Genomic DNA, 26,090 nt, shown 5'->3' with positions numbered 1-26,090 from the left:
GAAAAAAAAAAAAATACTTTCCTGAAAATCAAGTCAATTTTTTCTTTGGCTGAAAAGTATTTTTCGTTAACCAGAAAGTGTTTTCTGTTGACTGGAAAATATTTTTCGTTGACTAATTTTTCTAATAATAAACAAACATAAAAAAATTTAAAAAATAATTTTTAAAAAACTACTTTTCAATCAACAATCATGGCTAATAAAGAAATTAGAAAACAAGCTACAGAAGGAGATTGAAAGGCATTTGGACACTCAACTCGTCCTTGGATATTTTTTTTCTTCTTTTTTTCTTAATCGTCCTGCAAGTATCAAATGATGTTGTCTTAATTATATTCGTTGTGCGTAGAAAAAATAAATGTACCTGAGCTCCAATATTATAAAACGTGAAGGCTGAGCTCGCTCAAGTACCGGTAATTCCCTGGTTGACTGAATTGCTAGTCACTCGTCGCCGGGGATGTGATATTTACTTGATTGTCTCGTACTAATTGCAGTTTATGACGTGACCATTGGCTACAAATCTTGGTGCCCATCTTTGTTGGACAATGTCTTTGGGGTGAACCCTTCAGAAGTTCATGTTCATGTCAGGCGAATAGCCCTTGATGACTTCCCAACATCTGAAAAGGAGGTTTCTGCACGGTTGATGAATACATTCCAACTGAAGGACCTATTACTTTCTGATTTGTATTCGCAAGGCCATTTCCCTCATCAAGGAACCGAAGGAGATCTTTCAACGCTGAAGTGTCTTGTAAATCTTGTGGCCGTAACGATGCTAATTAGCACATTTACTTCGTTTACTTTTTTCTTGTCGATTTGGTTCATAATTTATGTATCTCTAGTGTGTTGTTACCTGTCATCTGCAACCTTCTTCAATGTTCGTCCCAAGCCTCTTATATAGGCAACATAGAACATCAACTGCCAATTAATTCAATTTTACACTTTCTCCTTATTTTACCTATGCTCCCTTCACATCATGAAACATCTCTTGAAGTTCCTGGTTTGAAAAGAAAGCTGAAAGTTTAGGGGCTTTTATTTTCCTGTCCCAAGAGGGTGTTATTGTTGCAAGACTTAGACAACCAATTTCATTTTGGATATGATCTTCGAAATTGTGCACGCACTGGTTGGCGTAATCTCATTTTTGCCTAGAAATACTTTTTGCCACAGCTTTCAAGCTTCCATTGCTATATTTGACACCTTTTGCCACAGCTTTCTGTTGGGAATTTCCGACCGGTGATGTACTAGAAAGCCACCTTTAGGTAGTGTCTGTTCTCCACTTTGGTAAGGTAACGCATCTTGATTTGCCACTTCAAATGCTTCCAGTGCGTTTGCCACCATGCAAGGAGAGCAGGGGTTCGATCTGTAGGCTGGTTTTTACGTAGAAATAAAGAATTTCATTGGATTCGTACTTCTGAATGACTTGAATTCCTCTTGAGCTTTGTGGAATATACGACTCCAACTGACCTATTCACACTTTGGAGGGAGTCTGATCGATCCTAAGAATAATTTTCCGTGCTTACTGTTATTATTTCTTCACTTGCATTCAAAGCACAAGGGATGCCTTCATAAGATAAGGACTATCTTTGCCACAGTGTTTATTTTCTTCTGTATGAATCTTCTAATGTGTGATGACTTGCAACATTAAGGAGTGAGTTTCATAGAAATTTTAATTAGCCATTTACACAGAAATCCTATCCTTTATTCACAATGGAAGAAATGTATGCCAAGTGTTGCATATTTGCGTGAATCTTTTGCTACATGAACTGACTCTTTGTGGTCTATGATGATAGTAGTACGTAGCTAAAAAGAAGTATCACTCTAATGCAGAAACTTAGTATTGTCATGTTCTAGAGAGGTGTGTGGGCACGTATTTCTGCATGGGGGTTGTGAGGAAATTCCAAAAAAGAAAAAACGAAAAGGAGGGGAAATTCCAAAAAAGAAAAAACGAAAAGAAAAGAAAAGGACTAAATTCTAACTTGGGGAGCACAAGGATGTCTTGTGTGGTGAAGTTGAAAGCTTCAAAGCAAAATGAGAAAAGCCCTGATCTCTACAACACTACCAGTCAAAAACTTTGAATTAGAGTCTGTCTTGAATCAAAGATGTTTGATTAAATTTTTCAAAAAAATTAAAATTTTATACTTTTAAATAGTTTTGGTATGCGTACTCATGTTAAAAATATTTTTTAATATATTTTTAATTAATAAAAAACTTTAAAAAACAACCAGTTCTCCGTCAAAAAAACAACGTACAATCTTGGGTTATTGCTAGGAACTCTGTTTAACGGAAAGAGGACTAGCATGTCCTTCTACTTGGTCTCATCAGCAACTAGTAATGATGATTCTTCAGAAAACATTTTGAGGAATAAGTGATCGCCGGACTATGATTGTTCATATATATATATATATATATATATATATATATATAACCAAACTATTGAGCAAGAAACAGATATACATTGGACAGAGTAATCAATGATCACAATGGAAATAATTAATGAATTTGAACTAATATTTGATATATAGTATGTACTGATAAAAATAGATATGAAATAAGAGTCCATGTTGTCGGAACGGAAACTAGAAACATGTTACTGCCTAAAAATCAGTGGCAGTCATAAATTATTTTCTTAAACATGATTCAAATTGCAATAATCAATTGTATAAACTAAAAAACTATGGGGATTTTATCATTAACATAGAACATAATTAAGAATAAGATATGTCTCAGAATATGAACATCTATCCAGTTGAAAGTATCAAGAAGCACCACCCCTTTAGTTGTTAGGACTTTTTATGATCCTTTGCAGAACCACAGTCCGAGCCCTCATGATATCGCGGCTGCACGAATCAGCTAGCACTCCCAAATCCTCAACATTCTTCATGAACACCCCCAGCTTCTTCTTGATCTCCTCGATTGCAACCTTCACAGCCCCATGTTCAATTGCGAAGTCAGTGGTTCGCATTAGCGCTTCAATCTCAATCTCCAGGCGATCAATGAGAACCCGAATGTTGTCCAGATCCTTTATGGCAACATAAGTACCAACTTGCATTGTGCTGATCACCTCCTTCTGTCCCTTCAATGCATTTTCATAATTCTTCCACAGAGAATCTATCCACTTCCCCATTGAACCTAATGGGATTGTTGATGCTGCAGCGACAGCGGCAACAACAGGAGGGGCAGTCATGGCTGCTGCCACAACTGAGCAAATCAATACAGTTGCGAAAATAGCTACAAATATCATACTTGAAACCTTCCTCCAAGCATGAATGCACTTGAGCTTCTTGTCAAGCTTATTCTTCCTAAGTTGTAGCTTCTCAAGCATCATTATCTGCTGCCTGTACACGGATTGAAAGATTTGAAAGAATTCATCGGTGAAAGGATCACCTGCTGCCTTGAAATTCTTCAGTTCTTCCAAGGTCCTCACATACTCCCTCCCTCCTGCATCACTTTCCTCTTCGAATTGTTTAAGCGAAACAAGAATCAGCAATTGGCTATCGCGGGCACGCTTTAGGCACTTCTCCAATGCAGCACAGAAATCTAGAGTTTGCAAGCTATTTTCGAAGTACTCCTCGACAAGCTCAAACAATTCTTGATTCTTCCATATATCTTTCTTGCACTCCAGGATAACCTTAACAACCTCTTGGTTCATCTCCAACAAGCATTCTGTGACTTCCTTCAACGAGTCAAATGAAAGCGCACGAACCTCAACCCCGACAGCAAGATTATTGATGACGTGATTGGTCCGAGCTTGGAGGGTGGTGTCAAAGGACTGCAAGTCCTTGTCGAGCCGGCAAGCAGCCTCATATGAGCTCAATTCAGTTGTGTATTGTAAATTGTTATTGAGATTGATATCAGAAGATGATGCTTCAGCGGGCCTCTTGCTCACATGCCCTCCCATGGCCTCGATTCAAATCTAAACAATCAAGCAGGAACCAAATTAACCAGATTCACTTTAGACCCTTCTTGCAAACCATGAACTTCCCTGATCCTACCAACAATAACAGAGAGACGAGATCTTGAAAGTCTATCCAGCGCAGGAGTTCGGATCTATTATAACCTAGCTACGAAAAAGAAACAAAGACTAGCCGCCAAACCAAGAAAATTTCGAGCTTTATCTTATTCAAAGCTGACACAAAAAGTTATCATAGATCACCAGAATGTTTTTAAAGATAGCTAGATTTTAAAGGCTCTAAAACTGATCAAGAGAAAAAATGACCCGATAAGAGAGAAGTACAAGCTTAAGCCTCGGAACCCTTTGTCAACAAAAGTAGAACATCTTAATTAGAATCAACAAGGGACAATTATTAATTATGATAAAAAGGTACTGGTGAGATTTTCTTTATAAACAAGTAAACTAATAAAATAAATAAATAGAGATGATAAATTGATTAGCTAAAAGAGAAGTAGAGGTGATTGAAGAATGAAGAAGCTAAAAGAGAATTGAAACCGTTGAAGGACGAAGAAACAAGGAAGAAGGGTAGCTGAGCAAGTGGCTCATAGTTTAGAATGATTTGAGCATATAGCTTGCACGCATGACATTATTAAGAAATTGGGTCTTGGAATACGCGGGAAGCAATGTTTTTCTCCAACTTTATCTCTTCTTTCTAAGCTCTTCACAGTTTTAATGCGCAAAGCAACGGTTACCAAAGAAAAGATAGACCCTTTGTGGACGACTAGCTGGTCTGGTTATATATATGTATGTATGTATGTATAGAGTTAATAAGAAGTTAATTAAGGTAGTTTAGGTCGTGACAAAGGCACCGTTAGGGTTAGGGGAGGCGGTCGAAATATCTTTTATAAAAAAATATTTTTATTATTAAAATTATATTTTTATATCATTTTGACACATAAATTTTAAAAAATAAAAAAATACATATTATTTTGATATATTTGTAAATAATTAAAAATAATAATTATTACCATACTATTAAATACTCTCTAAAAAATACATAAAATCAAGATATTCCAAAGATAAGAAAGAAAAAGAAAAAGAAAAAGAAAAAGAAAAAGAGTGAGATGCTGCAATTTTGCTCCCGGAATCATTTGGTCGGTGGCTATACTTTTTCACCTTTTCTTTCTGAAATTCGAAGTGTGCAAATCCATGAATAGACACTATCCTTAACTCTTAAGTTTTAAGAGGCATAAAATCACGTGATTTACTTATGATTTAACTCATGTAGTTAAATTGATTGCACATCTCTTTCTAAGATCATCATACTAATGATTTCGTACCTCTTTTGCTTTCAATATATATATATATATAGAGTAATGTATGCGTTGCAAAAATGTTAGCCGGAACCTAATTGGCTAATGAAGTGTGTAAGTTGTATAGTTTTTCATTTATCAAAATAATTTCTTTCTATTTTTTTAATTTTTAACTTTAACGTATTAAAATTATTAAAAAATTATATTTTTTAATTTTTAACGTATTAAAATTATTAAAAAATTAATGTAATATATTAGGCTTTCTACTGTCTTCTCAATGTATATAGCTCCAAATACACACGAAGGCTTTCTACAGTCTTCTCAATGTCTATAATGATCTTCTTCTTCTTCTTCTTCTTCTTCTTCTTCTTCTTCTTCTTCTTCTTCTTCTTCTTCTTCTTCTTCTTCTTCTTCTTCTTCTTCTTCTTCTTCTTCTTCTTTTTCTTTTGTTTCCTAATTCAACTTTGGAGCTATTATTTACAGAATAATTCCACCAGTTCTCAGATTTTCCCCCCCTCCATGAAGTCTCCTTGCCATTTTCACACAACGTCTACGAAACGTGAAGCACTACTTGATTTATTGATAAGTAAAGCATACATAATCTTTATTTGGGTTTTTTTTTTTAATTTGTGGGTACTTCTTGAATTAATCTTTTGATAAGAAATTGGAGTTATAATCACATTATTGCTGCACTACGATCCAGATCGATTGTGGCCAAGACTTGTTAATTAATAATTATATTATAGTCTTTGTATGAAATCTTATACCTTTCACGCCACATATTCCCCATATTCTTTTCCTGGAAATAGATATCAAAATCTTATAGTCTAATCGCAGAATGAGGATAAGAATAAATATTGACAAGAAATACCTGATTTTGTTCTTGAAAACACAAGCAACCTTCGTAAAGCTGTGAGCTTTGCTGCAGATTAGAACTCTAGAGCTGCTCTGGCGAGTTAGTAGAATGAATGCTCGACAGCTCCACTACTTATACTGAATCTTGTGACTTGCAAGCCAAGGAACTTGAAATTTTTTACCCATCTCTAGAAATGTATTCAACAAGATAAGCAGTTAGTGGTTTCTCACTTTTTATATTTCCCTTTTAAAAAAATAATAATATTTTTTATTAACGGTTTAATGTTATCATATCACTGTGTGAGCAATATTATTTAGCAATGAAATATAAGGTTTATATATAAACATGGTTGTTTTTTTAAATATTTTTCATGTAAAAATAAAAATATAATAAAATAATATTTTTTTATTTTTAAAAAATTATTTTTGAAATAGAAAACGAATTAAAACAATTTAAAAAAATATCAAATTTTTTTTTTTTGCTACAAAAAATTATACCTATTAAAAAGCGAAACCAGCCAACTATGCGGGAAAAAACATGTAAGAGAAGATTGATTTCTTAATTAAACAAAATGTCTTTAATTCAATATGAATATCATGTTGAACTTTGTAATAATATTTTTTATTTTATGAAAAAAATTAAAAATTCGGATTTTCCTTATTGTGGACTGCTTTCACTGCTAAGTTTTTATAATGTATTCATGTAGACATGATTAAATGTACGAGATCATTAATTATTTGTTTTCCAAAATAAAAAAGTGAAAAAACAAAATCACTGCAGTGGCTTGTACTGTAAATTACGTCAAGATAAGGGGTGTTATTTATCTTTGAGGCTCGTAACAAAAGCCGAATAACAAGCAGGTGGTTTACCGTCGTCAGCCCTCGAGGTGACGCGTCATTCGGTGTCACGTGTATGTAAATTATTGGTTGCCGCCTTTATGAAATTTGAAAGTGATTTCCATGCTACGGGTCTGAATGGAGTCTGTAACATGTTGTATTTTATTTTTTTTAATTTAGAAATATATTAAAATAATTTAAAAATACTAAAAATAAATTACTTTTAAACATATTATTTTTAAAAATTTTAAACAAACAATATTTTATACTGCTACACAATCAATCCACGTATTCATGAAGTCACGTGCTTAATTGTTGCGTTCTTTAACGAGACACATGACATTATAATATTTTATTTTTATTTTTTATGATTAAAAAACTAAATCCTTCGTCATCATTTTTATTTTTTATGATTAAAAAACTAAATCCTTCGTCATCTCTTGCTTCTTCGACGTTCTGTCTATCAACATGACCATATAACTAACAAATGTTACGGAAAATCCGATTGATTGTTTGATCTTATCAGCTTACTGTAGATTCCAGGGCTATATTTGGTTACTTGAATAAAAGCTCAAAGATATATCCATTTGTTTAACCTATTTAATAATTATATTTTATTTTGGTTGAAGATACGATTTATTTATTTTTAAAAATTAAAGATATAGATTTTTAAGATTAGAACATGATTTAAATATTCCATCTTTTTTATACTCCAAAATTAATAAAAAAAAAGATTCAAAGAAGCTTAAAATTTTTAATTATTGAATATCATTTCTCACTTTTTTATTAATTTGACTTAAATTCTCATGAATAATACTACTTTAATCAATAACCATTGTTTTTCTTTATATTTAACTATAATGATAATCAATGATATCCTAAAAAATCTAAATAGTTTGAGACAAAACTTATATCTTGGATAATCAAGTAATTTTTTAGTTTAGATAATTTAATTCATTCTTTCTAATTAAGGTGATTAGTGACTAGCGTTTAGTAAGCCAAACTGGACGGTGACTTATATTTGTAAAAAAATCATTTTGGTGAATTTTAAAATTTTTTAATACTTAAATAAGTATATTTTTAAGAGAAAAAACAATCATATTTTAGAGAATAACTTTGAAAATAAATATACCATAGAAAATAGAGATTCAAAACCTAGAGTTCGAAGAATTCATCCTCTTTTTAGAGTTCATTATGCTTGTTGTTTTTAGAGATAAATAAGTTTAAGTATAATTTTATTCTAATAGTTTTAATATCTATTATATGTCAAAAGAGAAAAGATTTCCTTTAACTCATCAGAATCTTAAGGTCTTACATAAAGCCAAACTTTACTTCACAATCTTAAGGCTTTATTTTATACAATCTTTTATATATATATATATATATCTTAGACTAATGAGCAATGATGTATAATTTATTATAATAAGATATATTAAACATAAAAAAGTTTTCAACAAAAACCTAGAGTACATACAAATTTAAATATATAAGAATGCAAAAAAATTAACTCATGATAAACATGTTATCAACTCAAATATAATACTAGGAAATGTATTAATAACATATCCAAACTTATAATTTATACTAATTCAAAGTCTTAGCATGCATGTTAATAATAATATTATATATGATTAAATTAAAACAAATGAGGATACTTGTTGAATCACTTTAAAGTAATAAGAATTTTGTTATTTTCAAAGATGAATTATTTATCTTTAAGGCTTTATTGCTCCTTACTTGTAAAATTAGGATGTTTGCAATATATTTTTTAAGATTCCAATAACACATTGACTTAAATACACTTCAAAACAAGGTCTTTTAACGAATTTAATTTATTTTTTCTAATCAAGGTGGCTAGTGGCTAGTGGCTAGCGTTTAGCAAGCCAAAGTGATCGGTGACTTATATTTGTAAAAAAATCATTTTGGTGAATTTTAGGATTTTTTTAATACTTAAATAAGTATATTTTTGAGAAAAAAAACAATCATATTTTAGAGAATAACTTTGAAAATAAATATACCATAGAAAATAGAGATTCAAAACCTAGAGTTCGAAGAATTCATCCTCTTTTTAGAGTTCATTATGCTTGTTGTTTTTAGAGATAAATAAGTTTAAGTATAATTTTATTCTAATAGTTTTAATATCTATTATATGTCAAAAGAGAAAAGATTTCCTTTAACTCATCAGAATCTTAAGGTCTTACATAAAGCCAAACTTTACTTCACAATCTTAAGGCTTTATTTTATACAATCTTTTATATATATATATATATATCTTAGACTAATGAGCAATGATGTATAATTTATTATAATAAGATATATTAAACATAAAAAAGTTTTCAACAAAAACCTAGAGTACATACAAATTTAAATATATAAGAATGCAAAAAAATTAACTCATGAAAAACATGTTATCAACTCAAATATAATACTAGGAAATGTATTAATAACATATCCAAACTTATAATTTATACTAATTCAAAGTCTTAGCATGCATGTTAATAATAATATTATATATGATTAAATTAAAACAAATGAGGATACTTACTTGTTGAATCACTTTAAAGTAATGAGATTTTTGTTATTTTCAAAGATGAATTATTTATCTTTAAGGCTTTATTGCTCCTTACTTGTAAAATTAGAATGTTTGCAATATATTTTTTAAGATTCCAATAACACATTGACTTAAATACACTTCAAAACAAGGTCTTTGAACCAAATAATATAAAACTCAAATATCTTTCAATAAGATGAATATAAGCTCTAGATTTGGAAGGAAAACCAAAACATAAAAAAGAATGAAAACAATAAAAATAAGGTGAGAAAAAATATGAAAAAATATAAAAAAATTTAAGTTAGAAACTCTTCCTTGTAAAAATATGAAAAAATATAAAAAAAATTCTTATATTGAATTTTGGAAGCGAAAATGTTAAAGAATTAATTCCCACCATTGTAAATCAATAATTAAATTTAGAAAAAAATAAGAGTTTTTTAGTGATAAAACCAAGTGCTCTTTGAGATTAATTTCTCATTTACCTATATTTTGTTTATTTAAAATAAATTTTCAACAATACCATATTAATCAACCTATTTTATCTTTTTAAAATGATTTTTTTAATTATAAAAGTATATAGTAAACAACCTTTTTTTTTAATTAATTCCCCTTCATAATCAATTTGATTCTTTCTTATTTTTATATTTTGTTGCCAAAACCAAACACTTTCTTCAATTAAAGATCTATTTTGCATAAAATATTTTACATGTAAAATATTTTTCATTTGTTGGTTTGAAAAATATTTTTCCATAAAATATTTTGATGGTAAGATTGTCGTGGTCAAAGGCTATAAACTAGGTCAAACTCTTATCAATTTCTTTTTTTGTAATAATATTAAATTAGCCCAAGTATTAATGCCTCTATATAGACCACATCATTAGTCTCACAAATGCTATTAGTAGAATACATATAGCTCTTAGAAAAAACACACACTCTCCTGTTATCTAATCCCAACTTAAGATTTTTGGCTTGTTGCTTGCTTATTTTGTGTTTTGAAATTAACCTAGTTCATCTTTTTGTTTGCTACTTGCTTATCTATGTAAGGTGTAAAAAGTAGTAACACTTAACTCTCAAACTGTTTTGTACCCATCTAAATCTCTTTGATTTTTTTTTCCTTTTCAATAGTTTGTTAATAGTAAAGAGAATAGAATGTTTTTTGATATATTATTCATCAATGTAGCATATATATATATATATACAAGAGTCAATTGCTAAACTTATGCTACTGTTAACAATAGTCAATTGCTAAACTTATGCTACTGTTACAAAATATATATTCTATTTCTATATTTGAATTCTATCTCTAATAACAGCTAATAATCACTCTGATATTATAAGAGAAGATTACTCCTAATCATATATTCTAACATCCCTCTTCTTCAAGGTGGTGTATGGATGTCATTCATGCTTAGCTTGTCAAGACAACTTATAAACACTTTGTTGGATACTGTTTTTGTAAGAACATCAGCAAGTTAGAATTCTGACTTTATAAAAAAGAATTGGATAATGCTAGTTTCAAGCCTCTTTGATGAAATGTCAATCCACTTTTACATGATTTTCCCTATTATGTTGAATAGGATTATGGGCGATCTTTATAGATGATTTATTATCACAATAGAGATTCATTACAATTCTTTAAGAGCATCCCAAATCTTTCATCAAGTTTTTTAACTATAATAATTCACACACTCCAATGGCTATATCTTGATATTCAACTTCAACACTTGATTTTGACACCACAAACTATTTTTTACTTCTCCAAGTAACAAGATTTCCACCTACATAGGTGAAATAACCAAATGTATATTGTAGGTCATTAGCTGAACCAGCCCATCAACATCAGTATACTTGTCGACACCTAAATGTCCATGTTTAGAGAATAATAGTCCTTTGCCTAGTGAAGATTTTAAATACTGTAATATACGTTTCATAGCATCTATGTAAGGTTGACGTGGATTATGTATAAATTGACTTATAACACTCATAGCATAAGCAATTTTAGGTCAAGTGTGGGATAAGTAGATTAATTTTCCCATAAGTCTCTAATATCTCCTTTTATCTGTATAACTAACACTAAAACATTAAAAGAGTTTATAATTTTACTCAATTGGATTATCAACTGGTTTACATCCAAGCATTCATGTTTCAAACAACAAATCAAGAGTATATTTACATTGTGACATAAATATACCATGCTTGGAACAAACTACCTTAATCATGAGGAAATATTTAAGGTCTCCAAGATTTTTCATTTCAAATTCATATAACAAATGATGTTGTAAGTAATGAATTTCCTCATCATCATCACATGTTACTACCATATCTTCAACATATATAATCAAGGTAGTGGGTTTACCCATTTTATTCTTTATAAATAGAGTATGATCCAAGTTACTTTGATTATCACCAAAAATTTTCATAACTTGAGTAAATTTACTAAACCAAGCTCTATAAGATTATTTCAAGTTATACAAAGCCTTCCTGAGTTTGTGAATCTGAGTAGAATCTTCATATTTTGAAATTCTAAGAGGTGGATCCATATACACATCCTCTTTAAGATCTCCATGCAGGAATACATTTTTGACATCGAACTGGAGTAAAAGCCACTCTTTATTAAGTGTTAAAGACATAAGAACTCGCACTGTATTAAGTTTAGCAATTGGAGTGAAAGTTTCTTGATTGTCAACTCCATATGATTATGTGTACCCTTTAGCACCAGTCTCACCTTGCATCTTTTAATAGTTTCATCTACATTATGTTTGATAGCAAAAGGCCATCAATATCCAATAAATGTTTTTCTTATTGAAAGGGTAACAAGATTCCATATAGCATTTTTTTTAGAGCTTTTATTTCTTCCGTCATAGTTGTAGTCTAATGAGAATCTGCCAAAGCTTTCTGTAATGTACTAGGAATAGAGATAAAGGATAATTTACATACATAAGATGCATATGAAGTAGACAACTTATGAGATAAGATATAATTACTTATTAGGTATTTTACTTTGGCTTTTAGATCAAGTTCATACTTAATAAGTGGAATCCAGTAGATCGTGGTGGAAGTGTATGATGAGCAATGTCAAATAACAAATAAATTTCAAAAGAATTGTTACGTTGTACCTATAATGTTGGTATCGGCAAGGACTCTAGAGAGGAGTTGACTGGTGCACTAAGAGGTAACATATTATCAAAAGGTTGGTAAGACTTTTCATAATGAACATTAAAGTCTTGTGAACAAGGATCAATAGCTATAGTGTGTCAATAGATGTGTCTTGTAAACAAGAATCAATAACTTTAGGTGTTTTCATAGTGGAGTTGTCCTCATTCAATGGTCTACTAGTAGATAGAGTTGCTAATTTTATATCAAAACACAAGACCTCTTCATGATTATGAAGGTGACAAACATCTTTAGGACATATAGGTGTTAAATCTGTAGGAGAGTAATAGAATTTTGACTTATCAAAGACAACATCCATAGAGTTATAGAACTGACGAGTGTCTGGATGATAACATTTACAACCTTTTTTAGTAGACCTATAACCAACAAAGACACATTTCAATGTTATTGACTCAAGTTTTGTTTGATATTGAGGTGAAAGGTGCATATAAGTTACACATCCAAAGATACGAGGCATCAATTTAACCAAAGATGGTAGCATGCAATGATTAGTAAGGACATTAAGAGGTTATTGAAAGAATAGGGTACTGAAAGGTGTACGATTAATCATATAAATAGTTATACTGAGAGCATTTCCCCATTAAAAAGTAGGCACACTACTTCCAATCATTAGTAATCGAATGACCTCAAGTAATTGTCAGTTTTTCTGCTTAGCTACTCAATTTTGTTGTGGAGTCTTTGGACATGATGTTTGATGAATGATACATTTTGAATGGAAAAAAATAGTTAACTCTCTCTTGAAGTTTCCACCTCCATATCTGAACGTACCATCTTAACAGTCCTGTCAAACTGAGTGAGTACCATTTGATAAAAGAGACAAAAAACTGTACAGACATCACTCTTATGTTTTAGTAAGTATACCTAAGGTACTCGAGTACAATCATTCATAAAGATAATAAACCATTTCATTCCATTAGTTATGAAAATTAGGGAGGGACCTCATACATCTGAATGTATTAATGAAAATGATTAATGAAAATGGTGAAGCAACTTTATTAGAAGACAAAGGAAATATAGCACGATGACTTTTAGCTATAGCACATGTCTTATAAATAAAGTCTAAAAATTTACAGTTAGCAAATACAAACAATCATTTAATATATTCAAACGATGGATGACCGAGCCGTTTATACCAAAGCTATATTTCTGCAATATTTGCCGATTGATTTTTACCCATCATATATGTTAGACTATGGTAAATCTGTGATGATATGCCACCCTCTAGATAATACAATCCTCCTTGTTGCCTACCACTGCCAATCCTCTTCTTGGTATTTATGTTCTAAAAAATTACTATAAGTAGGATAAAACAAAGTAACACAGTTAAGGGCCTTGGCTATTTGACTAATAGAAAGTAGATTACATGTAAGGGATGGAACATACAGTACATTAGAGAGAGATAAGGTGGAGGATATAGGAACATTACCAACACTAGTAACCAGGGATGACACACCATTGGCATTAGTAATAGCTAAGATATAATGTGAAGAGGATAAAAAACTAAAGTTTGAAGAATCACAAGTCATATGATCATTAACACATGTGTCAATTATCCATTCGCTATCTTTAATACAGGAAGGAGAGCTAAGTGTAGTACTAATCATACCAGTTTGTGCACTTAATCCTGCAGCAGATGACGCTGGTTATTGTTGTAGGGATATGTTGGCAAAATTTTTCTTGCCTTTTGGATGCCATTCAAGATAACCATGAAGTTTGAAGCATGTATCAACAACATGATTATCACCATTACAGTGAGTACATTTGTGTGTCCCTTGTTGTCTTGTCGTGTGTAGATCTTTCACGTGTCCCTTTCTTGTTGTCTTGTCGTGTGTAGATCTTTCTAGTAGCCATAGTAATACCATCAGTAAATATTCCACCCATTATAAAATCTTGAAGGTTTGCCTTAGCACAAACCATAACATAAGTAACTTAAAGATTTAGAAGAGGTATAGTGGCAAGTACCCATCCACGAACTCCATCTAGTGATGAGTCCAAACTAACCAAAAAAATATAAACCCGTTAAGAATTAACCTTAGTGGTATATATCTCAATGTCAGTTTTGTAACTCATTGCACAATCATTTATAGCATTAATCTCCCGCCATAGTTTTTTTAATTTTCCCTAATAAAAAATAACAAAACCATCGTTTTAGAAAACATAGATTACCTCACAATATAGTTGATATGATTTTAAGGCATATTGACTAACTGAGTATGTTTGTTTAGCTATATCTCAAATTTCCTTTGTTGTTGGCAAGCGTAAAAAAATGGATCTAATGTCTTTGTTCATTATATCAAGTAACTAGGATTTGATCAAACAATTTTCATCTTTCCATGCTTTATATTCTTTAGAGTTGGTGTCATTAGGTGTAGCTTTTGAACCTGAAACAAATCCCCAACATTATCTGATGTCTTTGTTCATCACATCAAGTAACCAGGATTTGATCAAGCAATTTTTATTTTCTCATGCTTCATATTCTTTAGAGTTGGTGTCATTAGGTGCAACTTTTGAACTTGAAATAAATCCCTTACGCTTTCAATCCTGAATTTTATTTGAGCATTTAAAGCCCATTTCATATAATTGGTGCCATCAAGTTTCTATAGAGTAAGTAATGAAGAGACATCTTGTATTTGTAATGCTGGTAAAATTACCTTTGCATTCTCGACAACAACACCATCATCATTGGTAGGAGTAGTCATGATGAGTACAAAGAATTATGATCAGAAAAGAACAAAAAAAAAAAACAACCTCTAATTACTAAAATGGATGAAGGAAATATAGAGGCATCTATGATACCACGTTAATAATAAGGAGAATATAATGTTTTTTGATATATTATTCATCAATGCAACAGATATATATACAAGAGTCAGTTGCTAAACTTATACTATTGTTATAAAATATATATTCTATTTCTATATTTGAATTCTATCTTTAATAATAACTAATAATCACTTACTTCCAATCATATATTCTAACATAGATCTATTTCTGTTATTATAGGAGAAGATTACTCCCAATCATATATTCTAACATAGATCTATTTTTTTTTTCTTGTTATATCTATGGAATTGATAAACATTAATAAATGATATTCTTTTTATGTCAAATACAAATCTTGAAAGTTATTTTAAATGCAATTCAAGATTTCAAAAGGATAAGGAAGAATTATAAATTTGATTAGTGAAGTTAAAATAATCAGCATCTAGTTTATACATTATGTCTTAACTAGAAGCATATACACACATGGCAAAATTTCTTGTTTGTTTTGTATCTTTGTAAGAATATAAGCAAAGGGAGACAAAACTTGAAAGCAATATGTTGTTCCATTTAAGTTACTATAATTCTATTTAAATCAATTACATCAATGTATTCTTAACTTGAATGATGAAATTAGTAAATTTTATGAAAAACTTGGTCTTTCTCATGGATTATATATATAAACTTGACCATGGTTGTAACTATAATATTGCTTTTGCTTTGGACATGTAATTGGATTGAGTCAAATTAAATATAAAGCAAAATAAGATGAGTGTTTATTGTTATATTTTTATATGTTGATTCAACATATTTCAAAGCTATCGTTTGGCATTTAAATTGTTGCAAATATAATTGGAAGGGCTTAAAAGTTAGTTTATATAATCTTAATCTACCATATATAACCCAAAAGAAATACATGTGCAATCGATAAATCCCGACTTATAGACCTATATGTGTATTGGTGGGGGATAAGTGAGAGGGATAATTACTTGAATTAAATATGCTTTATTTCAGTTTTATTTGCCTTGCATTTAAACTGAATTGTATAGTTGTATATGTCACATGTGCTAATTTCCACTCATTACTTATAAATCAATAAATTACTTGAATAAGTTAAAAATTATAATAGAGTGCAGGAAGAAAAAGATGAGAAACTATGTTTTCATTCTTTAAAGCGAACAAATATCAACTAGTAAAGGATATTCTTTATCGAATGTTGATGTCATAAATCATAATGACCAACCCCTTTTCAAATCTTAAAAAGTTGAAATTGATATTAATACTCTTGAACAAGATCTTGGGATATAGATATATTCTAATGTGGCATCATCCTATTAATCAGTAAGATGAAATTAGAAGATCTTATATCAAAATGGGTTCATACTAACCTAAGTTTGTAGAGTATCCGAAGACCTAATCAGGGAGACAATATCACCGATTTCAGTATACTTGGTTTGATCAATTTTCTTGGTTAGAGTACACTCCATCAAAGAGTGCAATATTTGTTTTCCATATTTTCTCTTTGAAAATATAGTGCTTTTTCATCCCACACTAACTATTAAAAGCTTTAAAATTTGCAAGAGGGTTAACTATGAGGTTAGATGTGCCCTTTTAATACATTTAGGAAGTCCCACTTCACCACATAATAATGCTATGAAATCTCCTGAACAGGGGCGGAACTAGGGGAGGGCAAGCAGGGGCCCGGGCCCCTGCAAAACATTTTAAATTTTTTTATTTTTTAATATTTTTTAATTTAAATAAATAAGTTTTTTAATAATATATATTATTATATTAATTTTAGCCTCCCCTATGAAATGTGCCTGGCTCCGCCCCTGCTCTTGAAGATTTAATGAAAGTAAATAGACATATTGATAATGTATTAAATGCACAAACTACTGAAGAAGTTTATAAGAGTCAGTTGCGACTTAAGATAACAATTGAAAGTGTTTAATAACTTAACTTACAAGTATATACATTTAGAGGTCATGAGGAATTTTCATCTTCTAATAATTAAGGCCATTTATGGAGATGATAAGACTTAAAGGGAGAATGAATGTTAACATTGGTGTTGTTGTCTCAAAAAGATATTTTACATTTTCTTGCGAACAAAATGAAGAAAAAATTTGTGAAGAAGTTGGAGATGCAAAGTTTTATATTTTGGTTAATGAAACCAAAGTGCATCAAATAAAGAACAAATTGCTATTATTTTAAGATTTTTAGACATTGAGGGTTTCTTACGAGAGTGTTTTTTTTAAGATTATGCAAATTTCAGATATTATTGCTTCAATACTTAAAACAAAGAAGTTATTGATGTGTGCACTTGATATAACTTGCATATCCTCAATATACAAGGTTAAGGGTATAATGGTGCTAGCAATATGCATAGCTCATAAAATGGACTACAAGCATTATTTCTCAGAGATTGTCTTTATATATCTTATATACATTACTTTACCCACTAACTATAATTGGAATTAGTTGTAGCAACTGGAAATGAGATTTTTATTTGTTTTTTTTCAAAACTAATAAATATTATCAATCTTATTAATGCTTCTCTTAAACATCATATCGAGTTACATTCTGTTAAAGCTATAAAAATAGCACATACGGTAGCTACTAAAAAATATGAGACTAGTAAAGGAGCTAATCAAATTGGTAATTTACATCAAAATAGAACTACTTGGTGGAGCTCTTATTTTGATTACATTTGCAACTTAATAGATATATATGGTGAAACTATTATTGTGCTTTAAAGTATGGTTCAAGAATGATCTTCTAGTATGAAGAAGCTAGTGGTTGTTTGATTGTGATGAGATCTTTTGAATTTGTATTCATCTTCACATTTGATGCATAAAATAATAGGGATTACTAATTTTCTTTATTGAACCTTACAACAAAAATCTCTTGATATCTTAAATGCAATGGTTCTTGTCTCAATTATTAAGCATTGATTCGAACTTTAAGCAATACTAGATTTGATCTGCTCTTTGCATATTTGTAATATGTTTGTACACAATATGAGATTGATATACCACATATAAATACTTCATATAAAAAAGCTACAAGTCCTTCATATTAATAACAAGGATCGATGACAGTTTATCAACATTATCATTATGATATATGTTTAACTTAATAATTGATTTTCAGTTCAAAGACTAAAATTCTAGATTCATTAATGGGACAATAAAACTCCTTGTACTTAGTTATGTTTTAGAGCCTAATGACAACTTTAAACCATTTAAAGTTAATGTTATTTGCAAGCTTATTGAGAAATTTCATCTTGAATTCAATGAACAAGATATGCATTATTTGAAATCTTAGATAGAGCATTATCAGATTGATATGATTCAGCACAAGGACTTTCAGAATATGTCTATAATTTTTTAATTACATTAAGGATTAATTGAAACAAATGAGTCGCAGCATTATCATTCAATTGATAGGTTGATTTGTCTTTTTTTTTTTAATGTTTTCACTGCCACTATAGAATAAGCATTTTCAGCTATGAATTTTTTTTCCACAAAACATTAAAGGGTGCAATTTCAATAGTGTTATTGATTTTTATTTTTTAAAATTTTATATACTTTGAAGTTTGTTTTTTCATATTTTGTGATATGTATTTGGATTAAAACTTTGTTGTTAACTTAATAAATTTATGTATATGAATTAATAACTGATCTTGAAAAAACATTTCTATGTATTTGCTTAGTAGCTTAGGGTGCAAAAAAGTTATAGCTTTGCCATTAGGTGTGGTGGTGGAGGAGAAGGAAGTGGTGGTAATGTTCATGGTCATGGTCATGGTAGTGATTATGATGAAGAAAAAGATGGTGCTAGTGCTTGTGGTAGTTGAAATAAATGGATGGTATTGTAAATAAATTACTATTCTTAAAGTATTTTACGGAATTCCATGAGTAAAAAGTTTTTTTTTCAGTAAATAAATTAAGTTTAAAGGTTAGTTGTAAAATATTTTATAAGAAATAAATGCTTGAGAATATTTTTTATTTTTCAATATAATCATAAAAAATATTTTTCTGTAAAATATTTAATGCAAAACTAACAGAGTAAGATTAATCCAAATTCCAAAAAAAAAAAATTTAAAAAATATTTTTTTGTAAAATATTTAATGCAAAACGAACAGAGTAAGATTAATCCAAATTCCAAATTGCCAACAAAATCATTCACAAAGTATAAAATACTCAAAGCCCAAACAGACTTCCTATTAGTAATTGATGGGACAATAGAACTCTTTGTACTTAGCTAGGCTTTAGAGCCTAAGAACAACTTTAAATCATTTAAAATTGATGTTATTTGCAAGCTTATTGAGAAATTTTATCTTGAAGATTTTAATGAACAAGAGATGTATTATTTGAGATCTTAGATAGAGTATTATTAGATTAATGTGATTTATCATAAGAACTTTTAGAATATATCTACTATTTTTTAATTACATCAAGGATTAATTAAAACAATTAAAACAAATAAGTCGCAAATTAAACATTCGATTGATAAGTTGATTTGTCTCTCTGTTTTTTTTTTAATGTTTTCATTACCATTATAGAGCAAGCATTTTCAGCTATGAATTTTTTTCCACAAAACATTGAAGAGTGCAACTTCGATAGTGTGATTTTTTTATTTTTTTTATTTTACATACTTTGAATTTTTTTTTCATATTTTGTGATATGTATTTGGATTAAAGCTTTATTGTTAACTTGACAAATTTGTATATATGAGTTAATAATTGATCTTGAAATTTTTTTTTTATGTATTTGCCTAGTAGCTCATGATGGAAAAAATTTATGGCTTTGCCATTGGTTGTTGTGGTGGGGGAGAAGGAAGTGGTGGTAATGGTGGTGAAAAAAAAGTAGTGCTGGTAGAGATAGTAGAGGAGATGGTGGTGATAGTTGAAATAGTTGGATGATATTAAAAATAAATTACTATTTATAAAGTATTTTACAGAATTTCATGAGTAAAAAGTTTTTTTCAACAGATAAACTAAGTTTAAAAGTTAATTGTAAAATATTTTATAAAAAATAAATGCTTAAGAATATTTTTAATTTTTCAAAAAAATTACAAAAATATTTTAAAAATATTTTTCTAGAAAATATTTCATGAAAAACAAACAGAATAAGATTAATCCAAATTCCAAATTCCCAACAAAATCATTCACAAAGTATAAAATACTCAAAGCCCGAACAGGCTTTTCTTTAGTAATTGGATCATTGTATGAGAAACATTTTATCTTATTAATTGCCAAGGATTACTGCCTTGAATTAAGTTTTAGTAATGAAGTATTTATACTTTCTTATAAAATAGGCAAAATATGTATAGTAAAAAAGACAAGATCACGAGGCAAGTGTTGTTTACAAAAAATTAAAGACATCTGGTATTGAATTGTTCTTTTCTGAGAAAATTAGATCAAACTACTAAAGGGACTGAACACTACGAAGACAATGAGCATGGTTTTTCTCCCATCAGTGTCCCTGTGAACGCTGATACCCAAGACAAGAATGGGGAATTCTCTACAGCTAGCCACAGGTCGGTCCTCGCAAAATTCAAGCAAGATATTGGTCTATTCATGTATTTATTTTGATGTGTGTTGAGAAGTAAAGACGCGATAGAAAATTGAACTAATTGCTATATCTCCTTGTAACTATAGTACTGTCTGCCACTTCTTCTGCTTTCTCGTCTTCCCGGAGAAAATTAGTAACTATGTCCAAGCTAGGTCTCAAAACCTTCTTGTCCCAAGCATCTTCATCAACTTTTGCACTTCTCTCATACACACAAGTAGCATCAATCCGATGGAATTTCCATCCTTTCTTGTTCGCCAAATATTTGATTTTCGTTAGTTGTTTATTGATTAGCTTCTTGGTATTTTCTTTCATTTCTTTAATACCAGCATCAAGCAATATTTTCATGGTGACCTCATCAGCCATTTCCATTTCAGCTTGAAAATATGGTTCCATCTCTGCAATCCCAATAGCCCGCCAAAGCCCGCTATTGTGATCTATCCCTGGAATAAACATACCTCGAACCTCGTCAACAAGGCCAGCATCAAGCATCTCATCAACCCTTTTTGCTGCGCGATCAAATAAGATAGGCAAGGCAACATCCACCCATAGAAAACAAGTGTCATAACTATCCTTGAAGTTGAAAAGCGGATCCTCGACGAGTGCTTCGATGTATCTATTCGAGCCGCCAGCGATAATGGGGATGTTTCCATCCCCAGTAATGTGTTTCATGGCCTTGTGTGCATGGTTGCAAAAATCTTGTGTGGTAAACTCTTCTCCAGGTTCCACAAATCCTAGCAGATGGTGAGGCACACCTCGGCGATCATTTTCCGAAATTTTGTTGGTCAAAATGTCAAGGCCCTTGTAAACCTGAATTTTGTCTGAGTTGATGATTTCACCTAGAAAATGAGTGGCTAAATCAATGGAGAGTTTTGATTTTCCAGTGGCAGTTGTTCCCATTACGAACAAAGCTTTTTGCTTCTTGTTGTCGTCAGAGGTATGAAGTGAACTAGTGATCCGTTGGAGGTTGTTAATGCGGTGCCTAAAAACAAAAAATAAATCAAATTGAAAATTAATAAAAAATCAAGAGTATGTTCCAATTCTTTTTTTTTTTCCATCAAAAAGAAAATTAAACCATAAGCTTAGAATATCAGTATTTATAAAAACAAAAAAAGATATTAACTTTTTTGAGATTTATTGAACTGATTATGTAATTTTGAACATATATTAGGTAATGTGGTATATATTATTTTTATAAAAATATTTTTCCATTAAAAATATATAAAAAATAATGTTTTTTTATATATATATTTTATTTTGACATCAATATATCAAAATCAACAAAAAAATATCTAAAACATCAAGTTAATATTAAAAAAAAAAATTAAAAACAAGTTAAACCACATTACCAATACAAATATTAAATCACCTGTCATGTTTATAAAAAAATAGCAAAATGTACATTACTTAACTACCTCGTCCAATAACATTGAAACTGGAACCTGATTTCCTGCTCCATTCTTAAGGGGAGAGAGGCAGCCATTGGCATAGTTCTCATACGTGAGGCAAGCTTTGGTTGTAGAGGAATCATTTCCATAATTCGTGTAAAGAGTTGTTATTGTTATTATTTGAGAATGGTGTAAAGGGTTGAAGAACAGACACTAGACAATGCAAGGGATTATCAAGGATATATATAAAACCTCATTTGTCCGCAAACAGAAGAAATAAATCAATTACAGAATTTTAAGGGAGGAGATATGCATTATATAAGAGGATTTCATGAATGAATCTCATAAATTTAAAACACTCATAAATAGGTTTTGACTTCCATGTCCAAGAGAAATTATAAATCAGTATTGTTATTAATTATTTGAGAATTTCTTTGAATTGATTTGTAAGGAAATTAACATGTGATGCCCGTACCAAAAAAAGAAGAAGATCTACAATAATTCTTCTTCTATTTAGGCTATCTATGGATCATATATGACTATCTATGGATTATATATGACTAAATAGAGGCACACCCTGTACATATGTTGACCCAAGTATATAATCAATGTAAAAAAATATTGAAACGACGTAAGCATTTCTAAAAATGTATGTAATTAACTCAACTAATTAAATAATATGAATATCTCAAATAATATACTCAACTAACTCAACAATATGGATAAAAAAATTCCACTGAATATGACAAAAAAATTAACAATGTAAAAAAGAAAAAATTTAAATTTCAACCCATTCAGGTTAGCATGCTAAATTTGTGATTTAGTTGTGGTATTGAGGTAATCCTATCAAAATAAAAATATAAAGGTCAATTATCAAACAACTTGATATTGAAAGGGCAGAACTAAAAAAAAATAATTAAACGCAATGAAAAAGGATTCGAGTCAACTCGGATTAACTTGCTAATTTGACAACCATGAAAATAAGATTAAGATAACTTTATAAAAAAATTAAAAAGCACAAAGATAAATCAAATGTTGAAGAGTGTAATTGAAAAAAAAATCAAATTTAAAAAGGAACATATAAAAAAATCAAAGTCAACTCATATTAACTCTCAAAACTTGTGACCATGTTCATGAGCCTCAAACTAAGACCATAAAAGGCAACTCCTAAAAAATAATGAAGAAAAATCCCAAATCATCAAAATGCTAAGGAATCAAATTTAAAAAAAAAACACAATGAAAAAGGATAAAAAAGAAATAACAAAAAAAAAAAAAAATGAAAAAGGATAAAAAAGAAATAACAATTAAAATAATTTGAGTGATCAAATTAAAAACAAAATTCAATTAGAAAAATTCTTAGAAAAAAACAGCAATAAAAATAAAGGAACTAAATTTAATATAAAAACTAAATGAAACCAAATGATGAGGGGGGAGACTGAAGAAGACTATCAATAAAAAACAAAAAATAAATTAAATGACATAATTATATTTTGGCAAATGATAAAGAGAGAAAAAAACAAGAGGAAGAAAAAAATATACGAGAGCCTGATTATCGCATTATCGTGCACATATGTGACACCAATAGAAAGAGGATGGTGAAATGCTTCCAATGCATCCTATTGATAGAGAGAGAAAAAAACAAGAGGAAGAAAAAAGTACACGAGAGCCTGATTATCGTATTATTGTGCACATATGTGACACCAATAGAAAAAGGATGGTGAAATGCTTCCAATGCATCCTTAAGAGGTAGTCTTTGAAGGTGGGAAAATATCGTACTTGGTGCCTGAAGGGTATGAAAATCACCACTTGTTAGTGTGACAATAAATTTTTCTTAATAATGTTTGTATTAATCAAAAGACTAAATCATTATTGTCTACTTATTTATTACAAAAATAAAAACATAAAAAATAAAAAAAATCCCTCAATGTAAGCTTCACAATATTTTCTTTTAAGAATAATATAATGTTTACATTATACTTTGAAAATATAAAATGATTGAAATGTCTTTTCAACTTTTTAAATTTTTCAGGGCATAATAGTTATTATATTATTTATTTTAAAGGTAAAAAGACTAAATTGTTCCCCATCAATCTTGTAATAATCAATGGACCTGTAGGAAAATATCATCTTACCCCCGACATCAAGGCTATTGATTTCTTTTGAAAGGGCAATATGGTAATTTCACTATTGCGGTTAACAGTAATATGTGTCTAGGTGCATTGTGAATTCACTATGTGTTTTAAGTTTTTTTTTTTTTACAACGAATTCTTTTTACTAAATTAATATTATATCCGCTTCCTATAAATTATGATTTTATAAAATATTTTCATTATTTTTTATTAGGTGGTCATGTATCCAACCCAACTTCTAGTATTTATCAAATTGTAAACTAGATTTATTTAATTTGAACTTAAGCAAGTTGGATATATTAGATTAAACTAAAATTTTTATAGATACTTTCCATAAGTTAGCTTCTACTACTAATTTGTTTAGGTTTGTATTTAGAGACGAATCATTAGTTTGTAGGTGCCATGGCACCCCAATATTAAGTATGATTATCATATTTCACATTACCCTTAAATTCTAGTTAACTCTATTTAGACAAGTTTTTTTTCTCTTGTATTATGTTAAAGAAATTTAATAAGAAGTCCACTAATAAAAACCTTAAATTAAAACATTTTTAGACAAAATAAAAACAAATTTTTAATCCATAAACTATCAAATATAAAGATAAAATGAATACATGATATATAGATTAGTTCAGGTTAATCAATCTATCTAGTTTAAGAAAACCTTGATTCACCACTTGATTTGTAATATATAATATCTACATTATTTAATTCTAATAGTTGAAATTGAATCAAATAATTTAAATATTATAGATAGTTTAATTTTTTTAAACACTTATGTTTGGTTTATTTAACAATTGTTTTTTTATCAAATTAGAATATTTAATAACTAAATAGAAAATCACTTACAAAACATTTGATGAACACTATTTTTCTTAATAAATCATAGGCTCCATCATCAAATTATTTTTTTTTCAATACATACTTTTCATTCAAATCATACACCAAACAATTATTTTCAATTACTTTTGCATTAACATAATCAAATTATGAAAATTAAAATATTTTTAATTTAAAAACACTGGAAGAAAATTGAATTTCCTAAACTTTAAATGTTTCAAAGATCAAAGCACCAGCACTTTATATAATCTTAAAATAGAAATACTAGAATGAAACTTGATTTCATCAAACCAAGAATTACAAAGGGGAAATTCTTAAGATCCCGTCTAAGAAATCATAGCCCATAACGCACCAGCAAAGTCGGTGTCGTTTGTTAGTATGACTATGTCTGGGGTTAAAGTAAACCATAATTTTTATGTGTTTAGCTATGCTAAAATCGGCTTTTATTTTGAGTTTTTAGGAAGTGTTGAAGCCCGGGCCAAGGCAAACAACCATTTTGAGCGAAAGATACAAAGTGCCAATCATTTTCACTCTCCCGTAGCATCATCATGTATAAATTAATTATTATTACCATTATACAAAGACTATAAAAATGGTATAATTGAATTGTTTTCAGTAAATATGTATTTTTTTGGGTTTTACAGAAAAATTAATTTCTTGTATTTTTTCCTTTTATATATATATATATATATATATCACTTTTCACTTAGCTTATTTATCATTATTTTTTCTTATCTTCATTCTGATGTAATTTTTGGCATTATGGATAACTAAAAGATCAACAAAAAGT

The 26,090-nt window shown here is 29.5% G+C and overlaps 2 protein-coding genes and 1 long non-coding RNA gene across 4 annotated transcripts in view; all 3 read right to left on the bottom strand.

The window, feature by feature from the left end:
• The window catches only part of LOC105134742 (uncharacterized), a 16,944-nt gene extending 1,669 nt beyond the window's left edge, over positions 1-15,275 (bottom strand). The window contains exons 1-2 of the long non-coding RNA XR_844050.1: positions 15,265-15,275; positions 13,345-13,349 (exon numbers count right to left, since the gene is read on the bottom strand). This is a non-coding gene — a long non-coding RNA (uncharacterized LOC105134742). The remainder of the gene's footprint in view (positions 1-13,344; positions 13,350-15,264) is intronic.
• On the bottom strand, positions 2,521-6,135 carry LOC105134741 (UPF0496 protein At4g34320-like). 2 transcript variants are annotated; one of them, XM_011039273.1, is made up of 2 exons: positions 6,068-6,135; positions 2,521-3,904 (listed from the first exon to the last, which is right to left on the bottom strand). In XM_011039273.1, exon 2 carries the CDS (start codon positions 3,887-3,889, stop codon positions 2,765-2,767), a length of 1,125 nt encoding a protein of 374 aa, XP_011037575.1. In that variant the 5' UTR covers positions 3,890-3,904; positions 6,068-6,135; the 3' UTR covers positions 2,521-2,764. The 2 variants fall into 2 exon arrangements, with proteins under 2 accessions (XP_011037575.1, XP_011037574.1); XM_011039272.1 differs by having other exon boundaries at positions 2,521-3,979; positions 6,068-6,129.
• Positions 15,276-21,003: 5,728 nt separating the features above from the next.
• Positions 21,004-22,480, bottom strand: LOC105134765 (adenylate isopentenyltransferase 5, chloroplastic-like). Its single transcript, XM_011039306.1, has 2 exons — positions 22,386-22,480; positions 21,004-21,925 (listed from the first exon to the last, which is right to left on the bottom strand). Exons 1-2 carry the CDS (start codon positions 22,478-22,480, stop codon positions 21,004-21,006), a joined length of 1,017 nt encoding a protein of 338 aa, XP_011037608.1.
• Positions 22,481-26,090: the final 3,610 nt, after the last annotated feature.

This window comes from Populus euphratica, unplaced genomic scaffold (genome assembly GCF_000495115.2).
Source record: "Populus euphratica unplaced genomic scaffold, PopEup_1.0 scaffold91.1, whole genome shotgun sequence".
Classification (NCBI taxonomy): domain Eukaryota; kingdom Viridiplantae; phylum Streptophyta; class Magnoliopsida; order Malpighiales; family Salicaceae; genus Populus; species Populus euphratica.
Note: the sequence above shows the minus strand (reverse complement) of the source record. Positions and strands in the feature narration are given on the sequence as shown.

What these genes read in the sequence shown, in the direction of transcription:
- LOC105134741 (XM_011039273.1), bottom strand. Translation starts at nt 3,889, where the DNA reads ATGGGAGGGCATGTGAGCAAGAGGCCCGCTGAAGCATCATCTTCTGAT.
- LOC105134765 (XM_011039306.1), bottom strand. Translation starts at nt 22,480, where the DNA reads ATGGAAATGATTCCTCTACAACCAAAGCTTGCCTCACGTATGAGAACT. An exon ending in AGAATGGAGCAGGAAATCAG is followed by an intron (nt 21,926 to 22,385) that starts GTTCCAGTTTCA and finishes TTTTGTTTTTAG; the next exon opens with GCACCGCATTAACAACCTCC.